The sequence below is a fragment of the Diceros bicornis genome, chromosome 12 (genome assembly GCF_020826845.1).
Source record: "Diceros bicornis minor isolate mBicDic1 chromosome 12, mDicBic1.mat.cur, whole genome shotgun sequence".
In the NCBI taxonomy this organism is placed as follows: domain Eukaryota; kingdom Metazoa; phylum Chordata; class Mammalia; order Perissodactyla; family Rhinocerotidae; genus Diceros; species Diceros bicornis.
Genome location: NC_080751.1, coordinates 73,640,478 through 73,658,479, shown reverse-complemented (window position 1 = coordinate 73,658,479; position 18,002 = coordinate 73,640,478). Strand labels below are relative to the sequence as shown.

The window sequence follows — 18,002 nt, the reverse complement described above, 5'->3', positions numbered from 1 at the left end:
CGAGGGTGGGGTGAAGGGGGAGGGGCCGCGGAGTTAATAAAGGGAGATGGGCGGAGCCGGCCCCCAGCCATTGGCTGGCCCGGGGAGTGATGTCACCCATATGACACCCTGATAACTAGTTGGGAGAGAGCCCTCAACTTTTTGCAGAAGGAGCGCGCGCGCCTGGGAGTGCTCGGGGTCCGGCGCTTGCGGCGGGAGCCACGAGCCGGAGAGAGGGGTCCCGGGCTGCTTCGACCACCGCCGCCGCCGCCGCCTCTCCCTTTGCGGCCGCAGCTCCCCGCGCGCGGGCGGCCGTCGCCGCCGAAGCCGCCGCAGCCGCTGTGTGCAGCCTGGAAGGGGGGGCGGGGGGGAGGGGGGGTGCCGCGGACGCGGGGTGTCGAGGACTTTGCAACTTGCCCGGGAAGGTGGAGGGGCGAGAGGGGGAGGGGGATCTCCGCACGAGACCGAGCGGCCCGGGTCGGAGCTCCCAGACCCGCAGCGGATCATGGTGCAGCAGGCGGAGAGCTTGGAAGCGGAGAGCAACCTGCCCCGGGAAGCGCTGGACACGGAGGAGGGCGAATTCATGGCTTGCAGCCCGGTGGCCCTGGACGAGAGCGACCCGGACTGGTGCAAGACGGCGTCGGGCCACATCAAGCGGCCGATGAACGCGTTCATGGTGTGGTCCAAGATCGAGCGCAGGAAGATCATGGAGCAGTCTCCGGACATGCATAACGCCGAGATCTCCAAGAGGCTGGGCAAGCGGTGGAAAATGCTGAAGGACAGCGAGAAGATCCCGTTCATCCGGGAGGCGGAGCGGCTGCGGCTCAAGCACATGGCCGACTACCCCGACTACAAGTACCGGCCCCGGAAAAAGCCCAAAATGGACCCCTCGGCCAAGCCCAGCGCGAGCCAGAGCCCAGAGAAGAGCGCGGCGGGCGGCGGCGGCGGCGGGGGCGCGGGCGGCGGCACGGGCGGCGCCAAGACCTCCAAGGGCTCGAGCAAGAAATGCGGCAAGCTCAAGGCCCCCGCGGCCCCCGCGGCCGGCGGCGCCAAGGCGGGCGCGGGCAAGGCGGCCCAGCCCGGGGACTGCGGCGGCGCGGGCGACGACTACGTGCTCGGCAGCCTGCGCGCGAGCGGCGCGGGCGGCGGCGGCGCGGGCAAGACGGTCAAGTGCGTGTTCCTGGACGAGGACGACGACGACGAGGACGACGACGACGAGCTGCAGCTGCGGATCAAGCAGGAGGCGGACGAGGACGACGACGAGCCGCCGCACGCGCAGCTCCTGCAGCCGCCGGGGCAGCAGCCGCCGCAGCTGCTGAGACGCTACAACGTCGCCAAAGTGCCCGCCAGCCCCACGCTGAGCAGCTCGGCCGAGTCCCCCGAGGGCGCGAGCCTCTACGACGAGGTGCGGGCCGGCGCCACCTCGGGCGCCGTGGGCGGCAGCCGCCTCTACTACAGCTTCAAGAACATCACCAAGCAGCACCCGCCGCCGCTCGCCCAGCCCGCGCTGTCGCCCGCGTCCTCGCGCTCCGTCTCCACCTCCTCGTCCTCCTCGTCCAGCAGCAGCAGCGGCAGCAGCAGCAGCAGCAGCAGCGGCGGCGAGGACGCCGACGACCTGATGTTCGACCTGAGCTTGAATTTCTCCCAGAGCGCGCACAGCGCCAGCGAGCAGCAGCTGGGGGGCGGCGCGGCGGCCGGGAACCTGTCCCTGTCTCTGGTGGATAAGGATTTGGATTCGTTCAGCGAGGGCAGCCTGGGCTCCCACTTCGAGTTCCCCGACTACTGCACGCCCGAGCTGAGCGAGATGATCGCGGGGGACTGGCTGGAGGCGAACTTCTCCGACCTGGTGTTCACGTATTGAGAGGGGCGCCCCGCTTCTGGCTCCTTCTCTCGGCGGGTGCAGAGCAGGGTTCCTTGGGAGGAAGTCGTGGTGGTCAGGATGATGATGATGGTGTTGATGGTGGTGGTGGTCGGGTGGAGGGGAGAGAAGATGCTGATATTGATGATGTCGTGACACAAAGAATTTGGAAAAGATGATGAAAATTTTGGTGGAGTTAAAGTGAAATGAGTAGTTTTTAAACATTTTTCCTGTCCTTTTTTTGTCCCCCTCCCTTCCTTTATCGTGTCTCAAGGTAGTTGCATACCTAGTCTGGAGTTGTGATTTCCCCACCCCCCTTAAAATGTGTTTTTGTAATTACTATTTCTTTTTCCTGAAATTCGTGATTGCAACAAAGGCGGAGGGGCCGGGGCGGGGGGAGGGGAGGGGGACCCGCTCCGGAAGGCGCTGTTTGAAGCCTCTCGGTCTTTGAAGTCTGGAAGACGTCTGCAGAGGACCCTTTTGGCAGCACAACTGTTACGCTAGGGAGTTGGTTGGAGATTTTTTGTTCCTTAAAAGATCTTAAAGAACTGGCGATTTTTTTTTAAACAAACACAAAAACAAAAAAGGGACCATTGCAACTTTTTTATTTTATTTTATTTTTTTGGAGGGAGAAAACTGATGTCTTCTATGCATCCGATTCTTAACAAAACTGCAGGGAGCTTGAAAAAATGCAGACTGTACAAACGCTTACAAAAAAAAAAACTGTGAACTGACTTAAGATCAGAGTTTACTTTTCAGATCAAATTGTTTATGGTTTTACAAATGTGATTTCTACTTGCCAACTTTTTTTTTGTAACTTGTTCCCTTATACCTCCTTGATTGAATACCAGACAGCCTAGACCTCAGTACAAAAGGTATTGAAACATTTTTGATACATAACAGACCTCAGTCTTTTTTAAAAATTAATATATTTTCAGGCGTATTTTTGTACAGTGAAAAGGGAACATTCTTGCTGTGTTTTTTCAGTAAGACTTTCAGGCACTTCTTCCCTTTTGATTTCTTTTTTTTTCCCCTCTTTTTTAGCATGCAAGTATGTTGGTACGTTATGTCCTGGTTTAAAAAGGATTAAAATTTTAAAATAATCCTTGCATCTAAAGGCCTTGTGGTTAAAAAAAAGCAAACTTTTTTTTGTACAGCTATAGTAGAGATTTGTTCAATATTTGTAGGTAAAGATTTATTGAAAATGGTGATATAGACCTCAGAGCTGTTATCTTAGTTTAAAGATTGTATATGTACTGTACTATAGTAGGACTTTATGTATCTCATACGCTGTGATATGTGGATGGGGCCCCAGAAGGAAGGTTTGAAACTGGATTCTCGATTATTAGCAAAAAAGAAAAAAGAAGGCACATAGTTTAAAAAGTTTCTCATTTTGTGCAATATAATCTAAATAAAGTACAGACCATCTGCATATTTTGTAGCAAATGGTGGCAAAGCAGACTCAATGCACTGTCGACATCCTTGCCTGTTTTTTTTTTTTTTTTTTTTTGTGCTGGAAGTCTGTATCTTGACAATTGTAATAAATCAGCTGGAACTGATAGAAACTCGCATCGCCAATAGTCTCTATGGAAGTCAAATTGGAGGTCCTGTTATCGCAGCTCATTCAGTGAGGAGGCTGTTGTGTGCGCGGGTGGGAGGTGGCGGAAGAGAATTCTGCAGTTAGAGGGCTTAGGCTGAAAAGTGCTCCATTGGCAGGCCGATTTTTTTTTCCTCTTCTTCGGTGGCTAGTTATTACAAATGGGGGAGGAGGATTCTTTCTCTTTCCCCCCCATTTCCTTTCTCACCTCCTCCTCCTCCTCCGCTCCCGCCCTTCTCTCCCCACCCATCCTGGCCGGCGGGCGGGCGGCGCGGAGAGGCTCGGGGCGCTGGCCGGGGAGGGGCGGGCTTGACGAGGACCGGGTTGCCCGTGCGCGGTCGGTGTCCTGCGCTCGCCAAGGGTGTGCGTGCGTTCCCTGCGCGGGGCTGCGTCTGGGCTGCGCGTCGCGGTGGCAGCCGCCCTCGGACAGTGAGCGCTCGGATCCCTACCGCTATCCCTTGGAGGGTGAGGACAGCCGTTTCCAGTTTGGAATTTTTTTTTTTTTTTTGACGCTGCATCTTCGCCTGTGCGCAGAGGTAGTTGCTGGTGGGGAGCGCGGCCACAGTTCTTGACCTCAAGCGGTGACGGGAACAGGGGAGAGGGTGTTGGTGCCTGTCTCTTCCTCTTGCCCCCGCGCCGGGTAGCTCGGCCTGCGATGGGGATGGAGGACGGCTGCGGGGTGCCGGGCATGGCTGGGCAGAGGCTGCGAGCAGGCGGGAGGCTGAGGAAGGAGGGCGCGACGGGTCGGCCCCGAGCGGCAGGGGAATATGGCACGGCCCCTGTGCTATCCGAGCCGTGGCCACCAGGGTGGGGGTGCAGGGGGGCCGTCCAGGGCGCCTGGGCGGCAGCCCGGGACACCAAGGCAGACCCCTGCGCCCCCGGACCCCTGCGCCCCGCTCTCCTCGCCCGGCCGCAGCGTGCGCCTGGGCGCACCCCGCCCCGGGCCCTGGAGGCGCGCGGGGACGCCCGCGCTGGTGCCTCGAGGCCCGTGGGGTGGGGAGAGGAGCCGCCGGGCTGCGGGGCGGGAGGAAGAAAACAAATCCGGGTAGAGGCTCCCGCCGAATCCGCGCACCCGGCGCCCTCTCTTGCGCTCTGGCTCCTAGGCCGCCCCGGAACTTGCCTCCGGGCAGGCAGCTTCGGGGAAGGTGGCTAGGTTTCTTGATTGTTCTCTTCCTCCTCCATCTGCCTCCTTGGGGTTCGGGCGGCGGCGCGGGCGCGACCCCATCCGGCGCGCGCTCCCTGCTTGCTAGGGGATCGTTTGCCCGGCCAGTCCAGCCTCTTCTCCCCTACTCTCATGTTCCCGGGCTCGGCCTGTGTCTTCGAGCCCTCGCGGCAGACCCTGGCTGGCAAGCGCGGCCGGGCACGCGCGCCCCTGGCGCTGGCCCCCTTCCGTGCTGTCCACCCCTCTTTCCCTGGGGGCCGCGCTGACGGGGGCGGGGAGGCCGCAGGGGGCCCAGGGCGCCAGCCATCGAGCTTAACCTCTCCGAGCTGCGGAGCCTGCAATGAGTGAGGGTTTTAGTGGCTAATAGAAACTCGGTGCAAATCACCAAGATTCTTCTTTTAACCTACTGAAATGATTTACCAAGATTTGGGCTCCATTTTTACTGAGATTTGGCGAGACCAAATGGACGCGTGCGTACATTACCAGCAGCCGCTAGGCCGAAGGGCCCCAGCACCCTTCCTGCCTCCTCTCCCACTTTCCTTTGCCGCTCTGGCCTCCCCCAGCCTCCCTCCCGCTCCGGGCGAGCCTCCACCCCAGCCCCCACCCCTGGGATGCGAAGCCAGCAAGCTTTTGCTGCAGATGGACAAATTTCTTTTCTATGGCTTTTTCCTTTCGATGAACCATCAGATTCCAGTAGTACATTTGGGAAAAGAAAGGGCTGATGGTGTTAACATGGTTCTCAATATAGAACTGGATTTCTGGAGTTGTTTACTTTTTTTTTTTTTTTTTTCCAAAAGATGGACTAATGTAGTCATTGGTCAGACTTTTTAGCCACGAATAATTGAACCAGCGGTTTACAATTGTCAATTCTTTGTGCTGGTGATTTTACGTGGCGGCCCTCTGCTGCAGTCCTAAAACTTGTTGAAAACACAAATTCATTTATAAGACTGAGTCTATGTATTTTGAAAATCTGAAAACTTTGCATGTATTTTATATTTTAACCATAGATAAATCTTGGACATTTTCTGTGGTGAGGTAGAAACTTTTAAGTTAAGGAAATTAGTGACAGGTAATAAATTTGGCCTCAGAATGGAAACAAATAGTCATGATTAAAAAAAAAAAAAAAGCTATGTAGCCTAAATTCTTGATAGTAAAATAAGAGAAAAATAGATGGTCGGCGATCTAAATTAAAAACCTGTTAGATCTCAGGACTGGCGCCTGAATGCGCTATTAACAATATTTAAGGCTGTTTTGATGAATGCATTGTGAAAATCATTCTTAACGAATTCTTTATTGAATGTCTAAACCATAATATAATACACAAGGTATTCTTGCCACTGGATAGTCTTCAATAAAAGTTTAATTGCATTTTTTTTTTTTTTGGTCTCTTAAGTAAGTCTTATTTTTAACTAAGCATTGACAGAATATCTTAAAATGGTAACGTGGGGGTGGGGGTGGGCCCTGAGTGCACTGCAGCCTAGCCAATGGGTATCCTGCTGTTTATAATTAGTTCACAGACTTTGATGATGGTGTTTTGGTAAGATTTCCATCTTTAAGAACTTGAACCAGCATTCTCTTATTAATTCTTTAAACTGTGGAAATAATCTTCCAGTTCTTACACTCTGATATGCATCCCTTTTATTAAAAAAAAAACGTAATGCTAATAAGAGGCAGTGTATTTAAACTGTGCTTTGCAAATATTGTGTATGTTATGAATGACTACAGTCACAGGGCAAATTATTTGTAGAATGATTATCCTTTAGCTAGAAAAAAATCGTTAACCCTTTTGAGTGGAGATGTTTCTTTTTAATGTTAATCAAGGGGAAGTGATTTAAATATGCACGCATATAGCAGTCAGGATGATTTAGTTGTTTTTTTGAGAAAGAAAAAGACTCAAAAGACAAGACCTGTTTTTCTCTCTGGGAGTTAAAACTATAATCATTTGATATTGGTACAGTACAATAAATTTACATTTGTTTTTCACTTCAGAATTTAAGTGACTTGCCCAAGGAATCTGAGAAATAAAGCAAATAACTTGCTCTATTTTAAAGTAGTCATTCAATATAAATATATTATATCAATCTTAACTTTTTTATTCTCTCATATGATTAATAATATGTATATTCTTACTTTTTCTTCTAATGGGCATATGTATCCTTGTGGACACTTTGGAGAGAGGTTTTCTTGGACTCTCCCATTTATAGAATCTTTATACTCTTACTGCGTGGTTCCCTGCTTTTAACAGATTTCTGAGGCAAATATATTTGTGCTTTTTTCTTATGTAGGATGACCAGCGAAAATAGTTTACTGAGTTGTCAATTTTATCAGTAAATAAGAAACTTTCTTTATTACAGTTTCAGGGAAGATTTTTTCAGGATATGTCTCAGTTATTCTAAGGGCCAAATTTTATAACCTTTCCATTAGGAATGTCCGTTTCCAATACCCTTTGTATAGCCTAGGCCAGTGAGGCTGCCAAGACTGAGCCTTATGGATCCCAACACAGGAATTCACCAGTTCCCAAAGGAACCGTCTCCATGTAATGACGCTCACACATGCTTTTCAGAGATTTGGCTTATTTTAATCATTGGTTCTTCCTCACTGTTCATTTATTTGATTTATTCTACTATATCCCCTTTTATTTGATGATCTGGCAAATTCTGCTCTTTGATAACAACTCAGTTTTTTTTTTGCCGCTTTTCATGGAGCCCACATTTTAAACACAATAAAGATTAAACAAAATTTATTATAGTCAGCTCTCTTTCATTTTAGTTTGCTACTGGCATTTTTCTTGAATCCTCACATATCTTCATTTTTTTCTTTTTCATTATAGTTATTTTTTTAACACTACCTATATCAATTAGCTGCCTAATTAGTTGTGTCTATTCCATGTGGATGCAGTGAGTTTATAAGAGAATTTCACAAACAAGTAGTTTTTTAGTGAACTTAAACAGAATTTTAAAGGAGACCTATTTTTATACTCAATAAAAGCACAAAAGTGCAGAAAGTATAAAATGGCTTACAAAGGGAAACATAGTTCATAATGTTCCATGTATAAAAGTAATAATTTTATTGGGTAGAGATACTCTTAAAAGATTCAATACCTCTGCCAATGCACAGATAGGACTGTTTTAAAAGACTTAGGAACTTGTGGTTGCCTGCAGTTGCAAACAGAGAACTACTCTGTAGAGAAAACAAACCACTAAAAGCAATATGATCGAGTTGAGATGTGGTTTCACATGAGCAATTGGTGAATTGAAACAACCTGGATGTGCAAACGTGGAGGCTTCCTTCTCAATGTTTGATCAAACTTCTTTTATGTAGTCACGTAGACTTAAACGTTTTCTCTGCTGTGAAAATGACAAAATGAAGCAATATGACAAGTTCGAAAATGTGTAAAAAATATTTAGGGTCCTTGAAGTGACTTTGATGCTTAGGTTATTTTATTAGATACATTACATTCCCTCTTCAAAAACAAAGAGCAACTGGAAATAATAATATACCTTATAAAGAATTTTGATCAAATAGATATTGACAAAGGGCCCTCTAACACATTTTTCTTCATCCAGCTTATGTTCAAAAACATAATGCCCCATCCCTTCAATTTCAGAGGGAGAACCTTCTGTGCCATCACCATTCATTTCCCATTTCGTCTACTTTACTCTTGTACATATGTTGTGGGTTTAAGAGTCTTTTGCATTTGTTTTGTGACGCCTTTTTTTGAATGGACTGTTTTAAAATGGAGGCCTACTTTTCCGGTTTGGGACTCCTAGTGGTTATGGCATCCCGCAGTGCTTCATGATGGCCACCAGGACACAGCCACCTGATGTTTTAGAGCAGTTTCAGCATGACACTGTGTACAAGTCTGTATTTTCCAAGGCCATAGGAAACTTACTTTCATAGCCACTCCAGGTTTGGGAGCAGAAACGCTGAAAACCCTTTTGTTTAGAAGTCTGAGTGGCTTGTGGGGGGACCTTTTTTAGAGTTTGCATGCCAGCGCACGACCTGACGCTGTGAAACAGAGAGAGGGGGGAGCTCCCGGAGGCCGTGCGCTGGAGGACGGTGTTTGCTAGCACTAGGGGGAAAGAGAAAATGCATGGGAAAGTTTCGTCTTCTCTAGACTATCTAGCATGCAGAGTGTAGTGTGTGGAAACAGTGTATGACATTGCTGTATCAAAGTTGTAAAATTAAGCATTATTTATTGAAAACTATGTATTTTTTTGTAAAAACCTGATCACATAGAGAATATCAGTGGCTTGTGCTTGTGCTTCAGTGGAACCAGCCTCTTGACCCACTCTCCTTGGTATGCAGTGTTCTTGCTCAGGGTTGAAAAGAGTATGCCCAAATGTCTCTTTTGCAAGAGTTTTTCACAGAGGAATACATTTGTTCAAAAGACTCTAATAAAATTGTGTGATCGATCTGCACTTGTGGTTTTTATGTGACTTTTTTTCCAGTTTTGCATTTGATAACTGCTGTTCAATTCCTAAAGAGTTGTCCTGCAAGCTGATCTCACCGACAGGCTTGAGATGCTGGGCGTCAGCCCGGAGGGGAGTGAACCCCTCGGAATGCCCTGGGCGGGTTTGAGAGGTTTGAGCTGACGATTGGAAGAAGCACGGTAATGACGTCTTTCGAGATTTTTAATTGGCTAATCGAGTGAATAAAAGCATAGACAGAGTATAGAAGGGTAGATTAACATGTTTTGTCAGAAATGCTTGAAATAGAAAATGAAGGAAAAAATATCAGAGGCAGTTGCTGCTATTGAATTCAATGCCAGCAAACTCCATTTCTCTTTTTTTTTCTATAAACAATTTACAGTGTAAATGTATTTTGACATAGAAATCATTCTGTATTGAGATTCTTGATATAAAATACTTTTATGGAAGCCTGTAAGTGATCCTTCGAATTATTATCAGATTTTTTAAAAGATGTGTTTACATGGTGAGTGTTTATTGTATATTAAATTTGGTTTTGTAGAAACGTTTGTGTTGTGTTTAACAATTTCCAAGTGCACAGTTAACACGACCACTCAGGTTCTTAGTTATACCAATTTTCACTGCAAACCAAAGAACCGATTTTAGACCTATCTATGGCAACTCGGTCTCATCACTATATAATATATTCAGTGTTTTAACTTCGTTCCTGACTATTTTAACATGTCTTTCACCTTGGTAGGATTTTATTTTTGTTTATATTTTGAAAGAAACAAAAAATAGACCCTGTGTAAGTTTCACCTAGTAAAAATAGTCCCTTGCAATTAGCATTAAAGGGTCCTGAATGTGTTTCAAATTCCTCCTGGGGCCTCCTGGGACTGTTTATTATACGACTTACCTTTCAATGATGTGGGTTTTTAAAAATAGAAATTATTTTTAATTCAATAGTTAAATTTATTGAAGAGACATGTCTGGCTAAAATGCCCCTGGTAGGACTTTTAAGAAAACATAAAATGTGAAAACTTTGACTTTGCTATTCTCCCAGCAAATCTGAGAGTGAAAGGGAAAAATGGTGTACCCTTCCTCCAGCGATGGCTTTTATAAAGTGCCATAGAAGTAGTACACCTGGACAGAATGTCTTGACCCGATTATGGATGATAATATTCTCGTTGGAAAATACATTGGTTCTATCCAAAAGTAAATGCTTTCATGGCAAGCGTAGCTTGGTGAGTTTGAAATAAGTGAATCCTGATTTTGACATTGGTTCAAGCACATATGACTTCATTAAAAATATGGTTCCTTTTGATATTTGGAGAACAGTGGGAGTGGAAGGAGGCCATAGCAGGACAGCTCACATCACTCTGTGTTTTGTCATCTGATAGGACTGAATTGCAGAGCTCAAGTTTTGTCATCTGTGATCAAACTGGATCTAATCATAATAGGCAGCACATGAGTAAATCTGAAAAAAATCAGAAGATTGACCCTTTAGATTTCTTTTTCTATGAAATAATCACCAGTGTGTATTGAGCTTGAGATTACGTACCGTAGGTGCCAATCATTTGCTGCCCTCCGTATCCCATTCTACAGGACTTGCGAACTCCCTTTTCCAGTTGGATTAAATGAGCATGCTCTGCCCAGTGCCCCTGACCAGGTGGCTGTCAACTAAAGAGTAACTCGTGGATGATGGGCTGGTTGTAACTGGGAACTCTTGATCTCCTCAAGAGTCAAGCTGAATTAGTCAGACTCCTTCCACCCAGATTTGGGGTTGAGAAATGCAGATTAGCCTAGTTCTCTGCAGGATTTGAGTTGAGAGGTCATGAGGGAATCTTAGGGCTGGAGTAGCCATTACAAGGTGGAAAGAGGACAACAAAAACAAAGAGAAAACCTGCAAGACAGAAACGGGGAAGCCAAGAAATCACGAGGGGAGAACGATATGGCCCCTGAAAGAAGGAAGCCCCTCACTCTGGGGACAGGAGGTCCCTGTGGCTTTGCGGTTTATTACAGTAGATCACTGGCTACTAGCAGCCTACCCAATAGTTATTTGGCCATTTTTCTTAACTAACAAAAACTTACTTTGATTTGAATGGCAATATGAACAGCCAAAAAACTACCCTCCTTTGCTCCTTTGCAGAGAGGTGACCCATGACATGGTTCTGACCAAGGAGATGTTAGTGAAATCTGTTCAGTGAGAGCTACAGGAAAACACCTCAACAGGGAAGGTGGGCATGTGCCTCTCTCCATTTGCTCTTTCCTTCCATCTGGGATATAGACATGATGGCTGGCATTCCAAGTGTGAGCATGAAGCAGAGGGAAAAGGAATTCCAGAATCTTCAACCAGCTGCCAAATCGTCGTCAACCACTGCCCGTGTTTGGGTAAGTCACACTTACTCAGATTTTCTCTTAAATATGGTCAAAGCAAAACCATAATAAATCCTTATTTCCTGGGATTATTTGAGTGGATCTGTTTTAACCCAATGAGTAAAACTAAAAACAGTTTAAATAGACAAAGAGATAGGATGATGTGTTAAGTGTTGAAAAGTTTAGTAAAATTCACAAAAGTTGAAGGAAAATTTTTTAAAAAATGGTAAAGAGAGAAAGAAATGTCAAAGTTTTTCACCGTCACGAACAGGACATTGGATTTACCCACTTAAATTTTAGGATTATTTTTGAGAAATATTTATATCCAAGATTTGTTTGAGAATTACTTGACATTTGTAGGGCTGTTCAACTTCAGGTTGATACATGATCTGTCATTCATCCTCGTATCTCAAGCGTCTCAGGACTCCTTTCCAATAAGTAGCTCTTCTAGGATCACTCTCCCTCATGACAGCCCTTCTCATTGCTGGATTAAGTCTTATTTGACTCGGTATATGGCATCTTAAAATGAAGAGGTCCTCAAATACTATTTATTCCTATTTTGTCCCTCAAAGTTAAAATTTTGGTTTTCTAACTCGTGGAATGTCAAGAATAACAAATTAGAGGAGTGAATACAGAACCTAAAGAAGCAGCCAGCAGCAAAGAAGACGATGGAGAAAGGGAAGGGGAAGGAGAAGAAGAAGACAGATTAACAAGGAAGCTACAAAAAGCGAACAAAAAGGAGCTGGCCCGGTGGCGTAGTGGTTAAGTTCGCACGCTCTGCTTCAGCAGCCTGGAGTTCACGGGCCCAGATCCCAGGCGTTGACCTACACACTGCTCCTCAGTCCATGCTGTGGTGGGGACCCGTATACAACATAGAGGAAGATGGGCACAGATGTTAGCTCAGAGCTAATCTTCCTCAGCAAAAAAAGGAGGATTGGCAGTGGGTATTAGCTCAGAGCCAGTCTTCCTCACAAAAAAAAAAAAAGTGAACAAAAAGCTTAAAGTCTTGGATCATTTTGTGTGAGGACAAACAGCTCTACTCAAGCGATCCCTGGGTGTATCATGTATTTTATCACATTACAAAAATCAGTGTTTATAATAGTGACACTAAGTCATCAAAGAAAAGCTTAAGTTGTGTTTGTTATGGGCTATTTAACAAGACAGGGAAATATGAAATCTTTTCTTAAATACTGAACATAATTTTAAATCAAACCAAGAAGTTCTGGAAGAATCACTTTTGCCTAAACCCTTTCCACTTGTTAGTGTTTTATAAATAGAAGTATTTTTGGCCCAAGAACTAGCAGGAGATAGTACAAGTAAAGAGCCTTTGCTTTAGGGGAGCACATAAGCCAAGGAGGCAAAACAGAAAATAGTAGCTGGATCTACTGGTGAAGCCTCAGCAGAACAGCCCACCCTGAGTGACTCAGATCCCCCGTTTCAGTCAGAGTCTGTATAACCCAGAAAGGAGAACAGATAAGATGGGTTACAAAAACTCACTGAGAAAGGAATTTGGGCCGCATCATAAAGGCGCTGAGGGTTTGGGTGGTAGAGAGGGAGAGAAGGCCTTTCCAAGTGGAGGACCCAGGGGTGAAGCCTGCCGGACTCTCGAAATGGCCAGTTACCTCAGCAGAGCTGGCGGCGACCTGGCTGCCGTGGCCAGTGACCCCGAGGTGAGTGAGAGCAGCTGACCTAGTGAGGGTGACCACGGAGGGCCAGGGGGCAGGAGGTTGAATACCAAATGAGAGAGAGGAAAAGGAATCTCCCTGTGTTTCGATCAAGGAAAAGAAAGGAGAGTCAGGAGAAAGGAACAGTAGAGTCTGTAAATCTGATTTTTCGCTTGGTTGATGTGACACTGATGGGCATGAGAAGCAGAGGAGGAGGCTGCTTGAGAGAGAAGATCATGAGCACTTTCTTTGTGACATTTAATATTTTAGTCATTGGAAAAAACAACTGTAGAGAAATGTCCTTGGAGTGAAGAGTTCGCCTGGGATGATCCCAGTTAATGCCTGTGGGCCTGGCCCGAGTGTCCACAGGGCCTCCTCTCTCGCCACGTTTGCCCCGTCTGGAAGGGAAGTTCCCTGTGTTGTCCCCACAAGGGCAGAGTCAGGAGCGGACGAGCCCAGGCACAGCCCTGGGAGCCCAAGCTCTGTGTCTGGATAACTTGCTTTCCAGTCTCAGCTCTGCTGCTTTCTGTCTCGTATCCCTGGAGAGTTGCTTAACCACACTGTGCTCCCAGGTCACCTGGGCGTGACCTGGGAGCTCCAGCGTAAGCTGTTGTGAGGAGGAGAGGAGATCCTTGGCTCACAAAAAAACTCAGGAAATCAAAGATATTGTCGTCTGGGCCATCAGCGTGTGAGGGCAGGGACCGTCTGCCTTTAGAGCCCTGCGTCCCCGGAACCTGGCCCAGAAGCCTGGTGGGAGATCCTGAAATGTGCACTGAATGAACAAGTCGGAAGTGAAAGCAGAATCGGAAAGCTCTTGTCCTGGGTCCTGGGCAGACGTCTGGGAGGAGCATTGAGTGGCAAATCCTTGAGAGTCAAGAAGAGGCCCCACGGTGACTAAGCAGAGTGTCAGGGCAGAAGCCTGAGCTGTTCAGTTCTCAAGAAGAAATCACCAGCAGAAGGAGCTTGGCGTCCATGACTTTCTCTCCAGTGTTGTCCCTCCTCTTAGGAGAAGAAGATGAATTATGGCACTTTACTGATGTGACAGGAGATGGCTTCTGGAGCAGGGTTTTCAGCCACAGTTTCCTGCTGTGACACACTTGAAAGACGTCATTCACGTGTTTATAGATGAGACGTCTTAAAAACACAGCAGAGAAGTAATTTAAATAGTGAGACAAAATCTCACAATTACTGTAGTAATTACCCCAGCCAGCAAGGCCATATGGGAATGGCTGGTCACTTTGCATTGCTCTGTAGCCAACCTAAGGCAGGCTATGGGTCAAAGACAGCTCTGGGCATTGCATCCATCAAAGATGCCCATAGGAAGGAAAAGGGTGGGAGTTAGAAATGATTTTTGATACATTGTGATTTTTAAAATAATTCAGTGGTCTCCAAACTGTAGCATGCTAGGAATTACTAGTTAGACAATCTTTCTGAGAGCCCTCGTAAAGCACTGCCCGGCGGCACCGAGAAGTCGTGTTCTGGTGCAGCGGTCTCCAAAAGAGCTAACAGCATCCTCGGAATTGTGCGGGATCCTCTGAGGGAGGATGGGAAAAAGGAGTCATGCTTCATTTATATTTATTTTCTAGGGTACAAGAATGAAGAGATTATCCTTTATTAACATTTAAGGATTGGGTTAACAGTAATACATGTATATAATTTTAAAAATAATGCATGTATTGGGAGTGCCTGCTCAAAAATTTTAATGGCTAGAATTGCATGATGAGACAAGATTAGAGGCCTCTGTTCCGGAGTAGAGAAGAGATGATATGCTATATTGTCAAGGACGGCGGGTGAAGAAGCAGAGGGGTGTCTTCCAACTCTGTTGAGTCCCCAGGTCAGCTGTGTGATATTAAGTAACTTACTTTGCCTCTCTGATTCTCTGTTTTTTTGTTTGTTTGTTTATTTGTTTGTTTTTTGGTGAGAAAGATTGGCCCTGAGCTAACGTCTCTTGCCAATCCTCCTCTTTCTGCTTGAGGAAGACTGGCCCTGAGCTAACGTCTGTGCCCATCTTCCTCTATTTTGTATGTGGGACACCGCCGCAGTATGGCTTGAGGAGTGGTGTAGGTCCATGCCTGAGATCCAAACCCGCTAACCCCAGGCCGCCGAAGTGGAGCACACTGAACTCAACCACTACGCCACTGCGCCGGCCCCCTGATTCTCTGTTTTTCGTGCATAAATTGGTGGTTGAACTAGATCATATTTGAGGTTCCTTTTAGGTCTAACAAATAATGCAAACAGCTACTAATTCTTTACACTCAGAGTGTGGTTTGGAGGCATGCATATAAACTCCTGCTCTCAGAGCCAGCAGGTGATGTAAATGAGGGCGAGGGTAAGACAGCCAGATGCCTCATGGCCTGTGGAAGCAGAGAAAGGCGAGCCCTAACAGAAGTTGTTCCCATTCAGGACACTAAAACCCCCAGGGCCAAACCAAATGGCCATTGGCCCCATGTTTTGTTTTGTTGTTTGGGGGCCAGTCTGTGGTTTTGAAGGCCCTGCTTACTCTGCTCCAAGAGAGAACTGCTGTGTCATACTTCATAAAGGGAGAGAACAGAAGCAATTATTTTTCAGGCCAATAAATTCTCAAACTCAGGTTTGATATAATTTTTTGAAAGAGAATTTTTTTTATATTGCCATTTCAGTTGACAAACTTCTTTAACTGAGAAAACATAAACATATTTTAGCTTTAATATAGATACCGGAACATTTCCTGAAACACGAATCTGCTTTCCAAACTAACCAAACAAACATCACAATCACACAATCAAAAATACAGACTTCTGGGCCCATTTCCCAAAATACTGATTCAGTGTGTTTGGAATGAGACCCAGAATCTATGTTTTTATCACTGTGTCCAGCTGATTCTGAGGCTCTTGGGCCACAGGCCAGCTTCTGAGACCCATGGCCCTAAATCAGTGAGAGAATCACAAAAGACAAAAATCGTTTTGCCAAAATTCAGCGTCTCAGTGTCAAGTAGTAAGATTTCCATTAATAAACACACCCTGTCTTTCTGCCTCTTTTCTGTGGCCATGCTTCTTCTGTGAAATTTTATGGAGTGTTGAGTGTTGAGCACACAGCTGCAAGATGATGCTCACCTTCAGGGTCTTCGTGGTCAGCTGAGCAAGAAGCCGCCTGCCATGTTCACCACACACCGAGAGCTGTGGCTGAGGTGACCGCAGGGCCTGGATCGGGGAGGCGAGGAAGATGACATGAGGGTCCTGGAGCTCACCTGGAAGGAGGAAAACAGAGGTGGGCTTTGTAGGCAGCGCCCGTGTGGGGAGTTGGAAACCATGAACATGCCCCAGAACTGCAAGCTGTTCACTCTCCGTGGAGCCACAGCCGGGGGGATAGTGGGGTACAGCCTAGGGGACCAGGAAATACTTGCTGGTTGAATCCTTGGTTTTGTTCTGGCACGGGACGCTTGTCTTTTGAGTTGGATCATTGGTTTGTAAACCTCTTTATGTCTCCTCCCTCTTTCTGTGATTCTTGCCTGCCCCCACCGTCAGACTTGAGATCCATATTTCACAGAGGCAGTCTGAGAGTTGGTATAAATCAAACCAAATTAAATCTATATTTTAATTTTTCCATTGCTTGCTCATTGAGTGACATTGCCATGGTGGTGGGAGACAGGGAGGAGTTGAGAAAATAAAGAAAAATTGGAAACCTTATAGGCCTGTGAATAATGAGCAATTCTGAATATTTAGCATAGTTCTGATACTGACAACCTCTCAGTCCATTTTCTCACCTGAAAAGTGGGGCAATAGCACTGACTTGTGTCATACCACTGATATCGTAAGGACGGCAACGAAAATGATGGCAGTTTTCATATAATGGCCAAGTGTTAATATCACTCAAGCTTTGTGTGTTTGGATTTTTACCCACCTGTCAAGTAAGGATCATAATCCTTGCTTCATAAGGGTGTTCTATTTCTTAATTAACACTTACAAAGCTTTCTGAGGCCTGCTGGCTTAAATTAATTTGCATTAAAACTGGCTTCCAAGGATAGGAAGCCCTGGAACGGGGTACTAAAGGAGAGGGAAGAAAAAGAGAAATCCACGTGAGGACGGACATCTATTATATGCTTTAACATACAAAATAAAACAGAAGATGGAGATGTTCTGCTAGAGATAACAAAGAATAAAACAAGAATATTTCCCACATGATTACGGGCAAAAGATGAAAAAATAACAAGCCCCTGTGTAATGTAAGGGGAATTATTACCTCCTGAAGACAAGAGATTGTTGTTGGAAGACTTCTCAGAATTGGAATGTCAATACAGATGCACACACGAGACAGAAAGCACAGGAGAAGATGGTTTGTACATCAGAATGATTTCTCATGCTAACGAGAGGTGATTTAACAGTGACTAGTGGTGTTTATATGCCTCAGATAGAAAGAGGAATGGAAGACACAGGTGCAGTTACAATGGGAAGCTGCTGCCCATTGACTAGACTAGATCTGAGCAAGAGCGGGCAGTGGCTTCAGAAGAACCAAAGGGCAGATCAAAAGTCCAAAGTCAGTGGGAAACTTGGTAAAATAGAAAGCATTTGAGAAATTGGCCTGGTGCAGAAAACACAGCTTATACGCAAGCTATACAGAAACCCAGATGAGTGACATAATCTGGGCCCTTCCAGTATCACCCACTGGCTTGCTAGAGGTGGTGCCCATGCGGAACCTATGCCAGCAGAAGTTGCACAGTTGGCCCAGACAGTGGTCTGGGAGAGTAACAAACAGGACACCTCAAAGAACTACAGGGAGGCCATGGAAGCATCTTAGTACTGATGGGGGCCACCACTCTTCCCATCGAATTCCATTTGCAGAATTACTCTTTTAAGGTAGCTCGATTAGAAGGTGTATAGTCAAGATTCTCCAGAGAAACAGAACCAATAGGATGTGTGTATAGAAAGACAGAGGTTTAGTAAAGGAACTGGCTCACATGATTGTGGAGGCATGGCAAGTG

The 18,002-nt window shown here is 46.3% G+C and overlaps 1 protein-coding gene and 1 long non-coding RNA gene across 5 annotated transcripts in view; both read left to right on the top strand.

The window, feature by feature from the left end:
- Positions 1-416: 416 nt before the first annotated feature.
- Positions 417-2,179, top strand: SOX11 (SRY-box transcription factor 11). The gene has a single exon (XM_058551852.1). The coding sequence runs from the start codon at positions 485-487 to the stop codon at positions 1,838-1,840; it is 1,356 nt and encodes a 451-aa protein (XP_058407835.1). The 5' UTR covers positions 417-484; the 3' UTR covers positions 1,841-2,179.
- Positions 2,180-2,238: 59 nt separating this feature from the next.
- Positions 2,239-18,002, top strand: part of LOC131412227 (uncharacterized) — a 38,181-nt gene continuing 22,417 nt past the window's right edge. The window contains exons 1-3 of one of the 4 annotated variants that reach the window (XR_009221726.1): positions 2,239-10,692; positions 11,155-11,396; positions 14,632-16,211. This is a non-coding gene — a long non-coding RNA (uncharacterized LOC131412227). The remainder of the gene's footprint in view (positions 10,693-11,154; positions 11,397-14,631; positions 16,212-18,002) is intronic. The other 3 variants (XR_009221727.1, XR_009221729.1, XR_009221728.1) reach the window with 3 other exon arrangements.

Coding starts and splice junctions, on each gene's coding strand:
- SOX11 (XM_058551852.1), top strand. CDS start 485: ATGGTGCAGCAGGCGGAGAGCTTGGAAGCGGAGAGCAACCTGCCCCGG.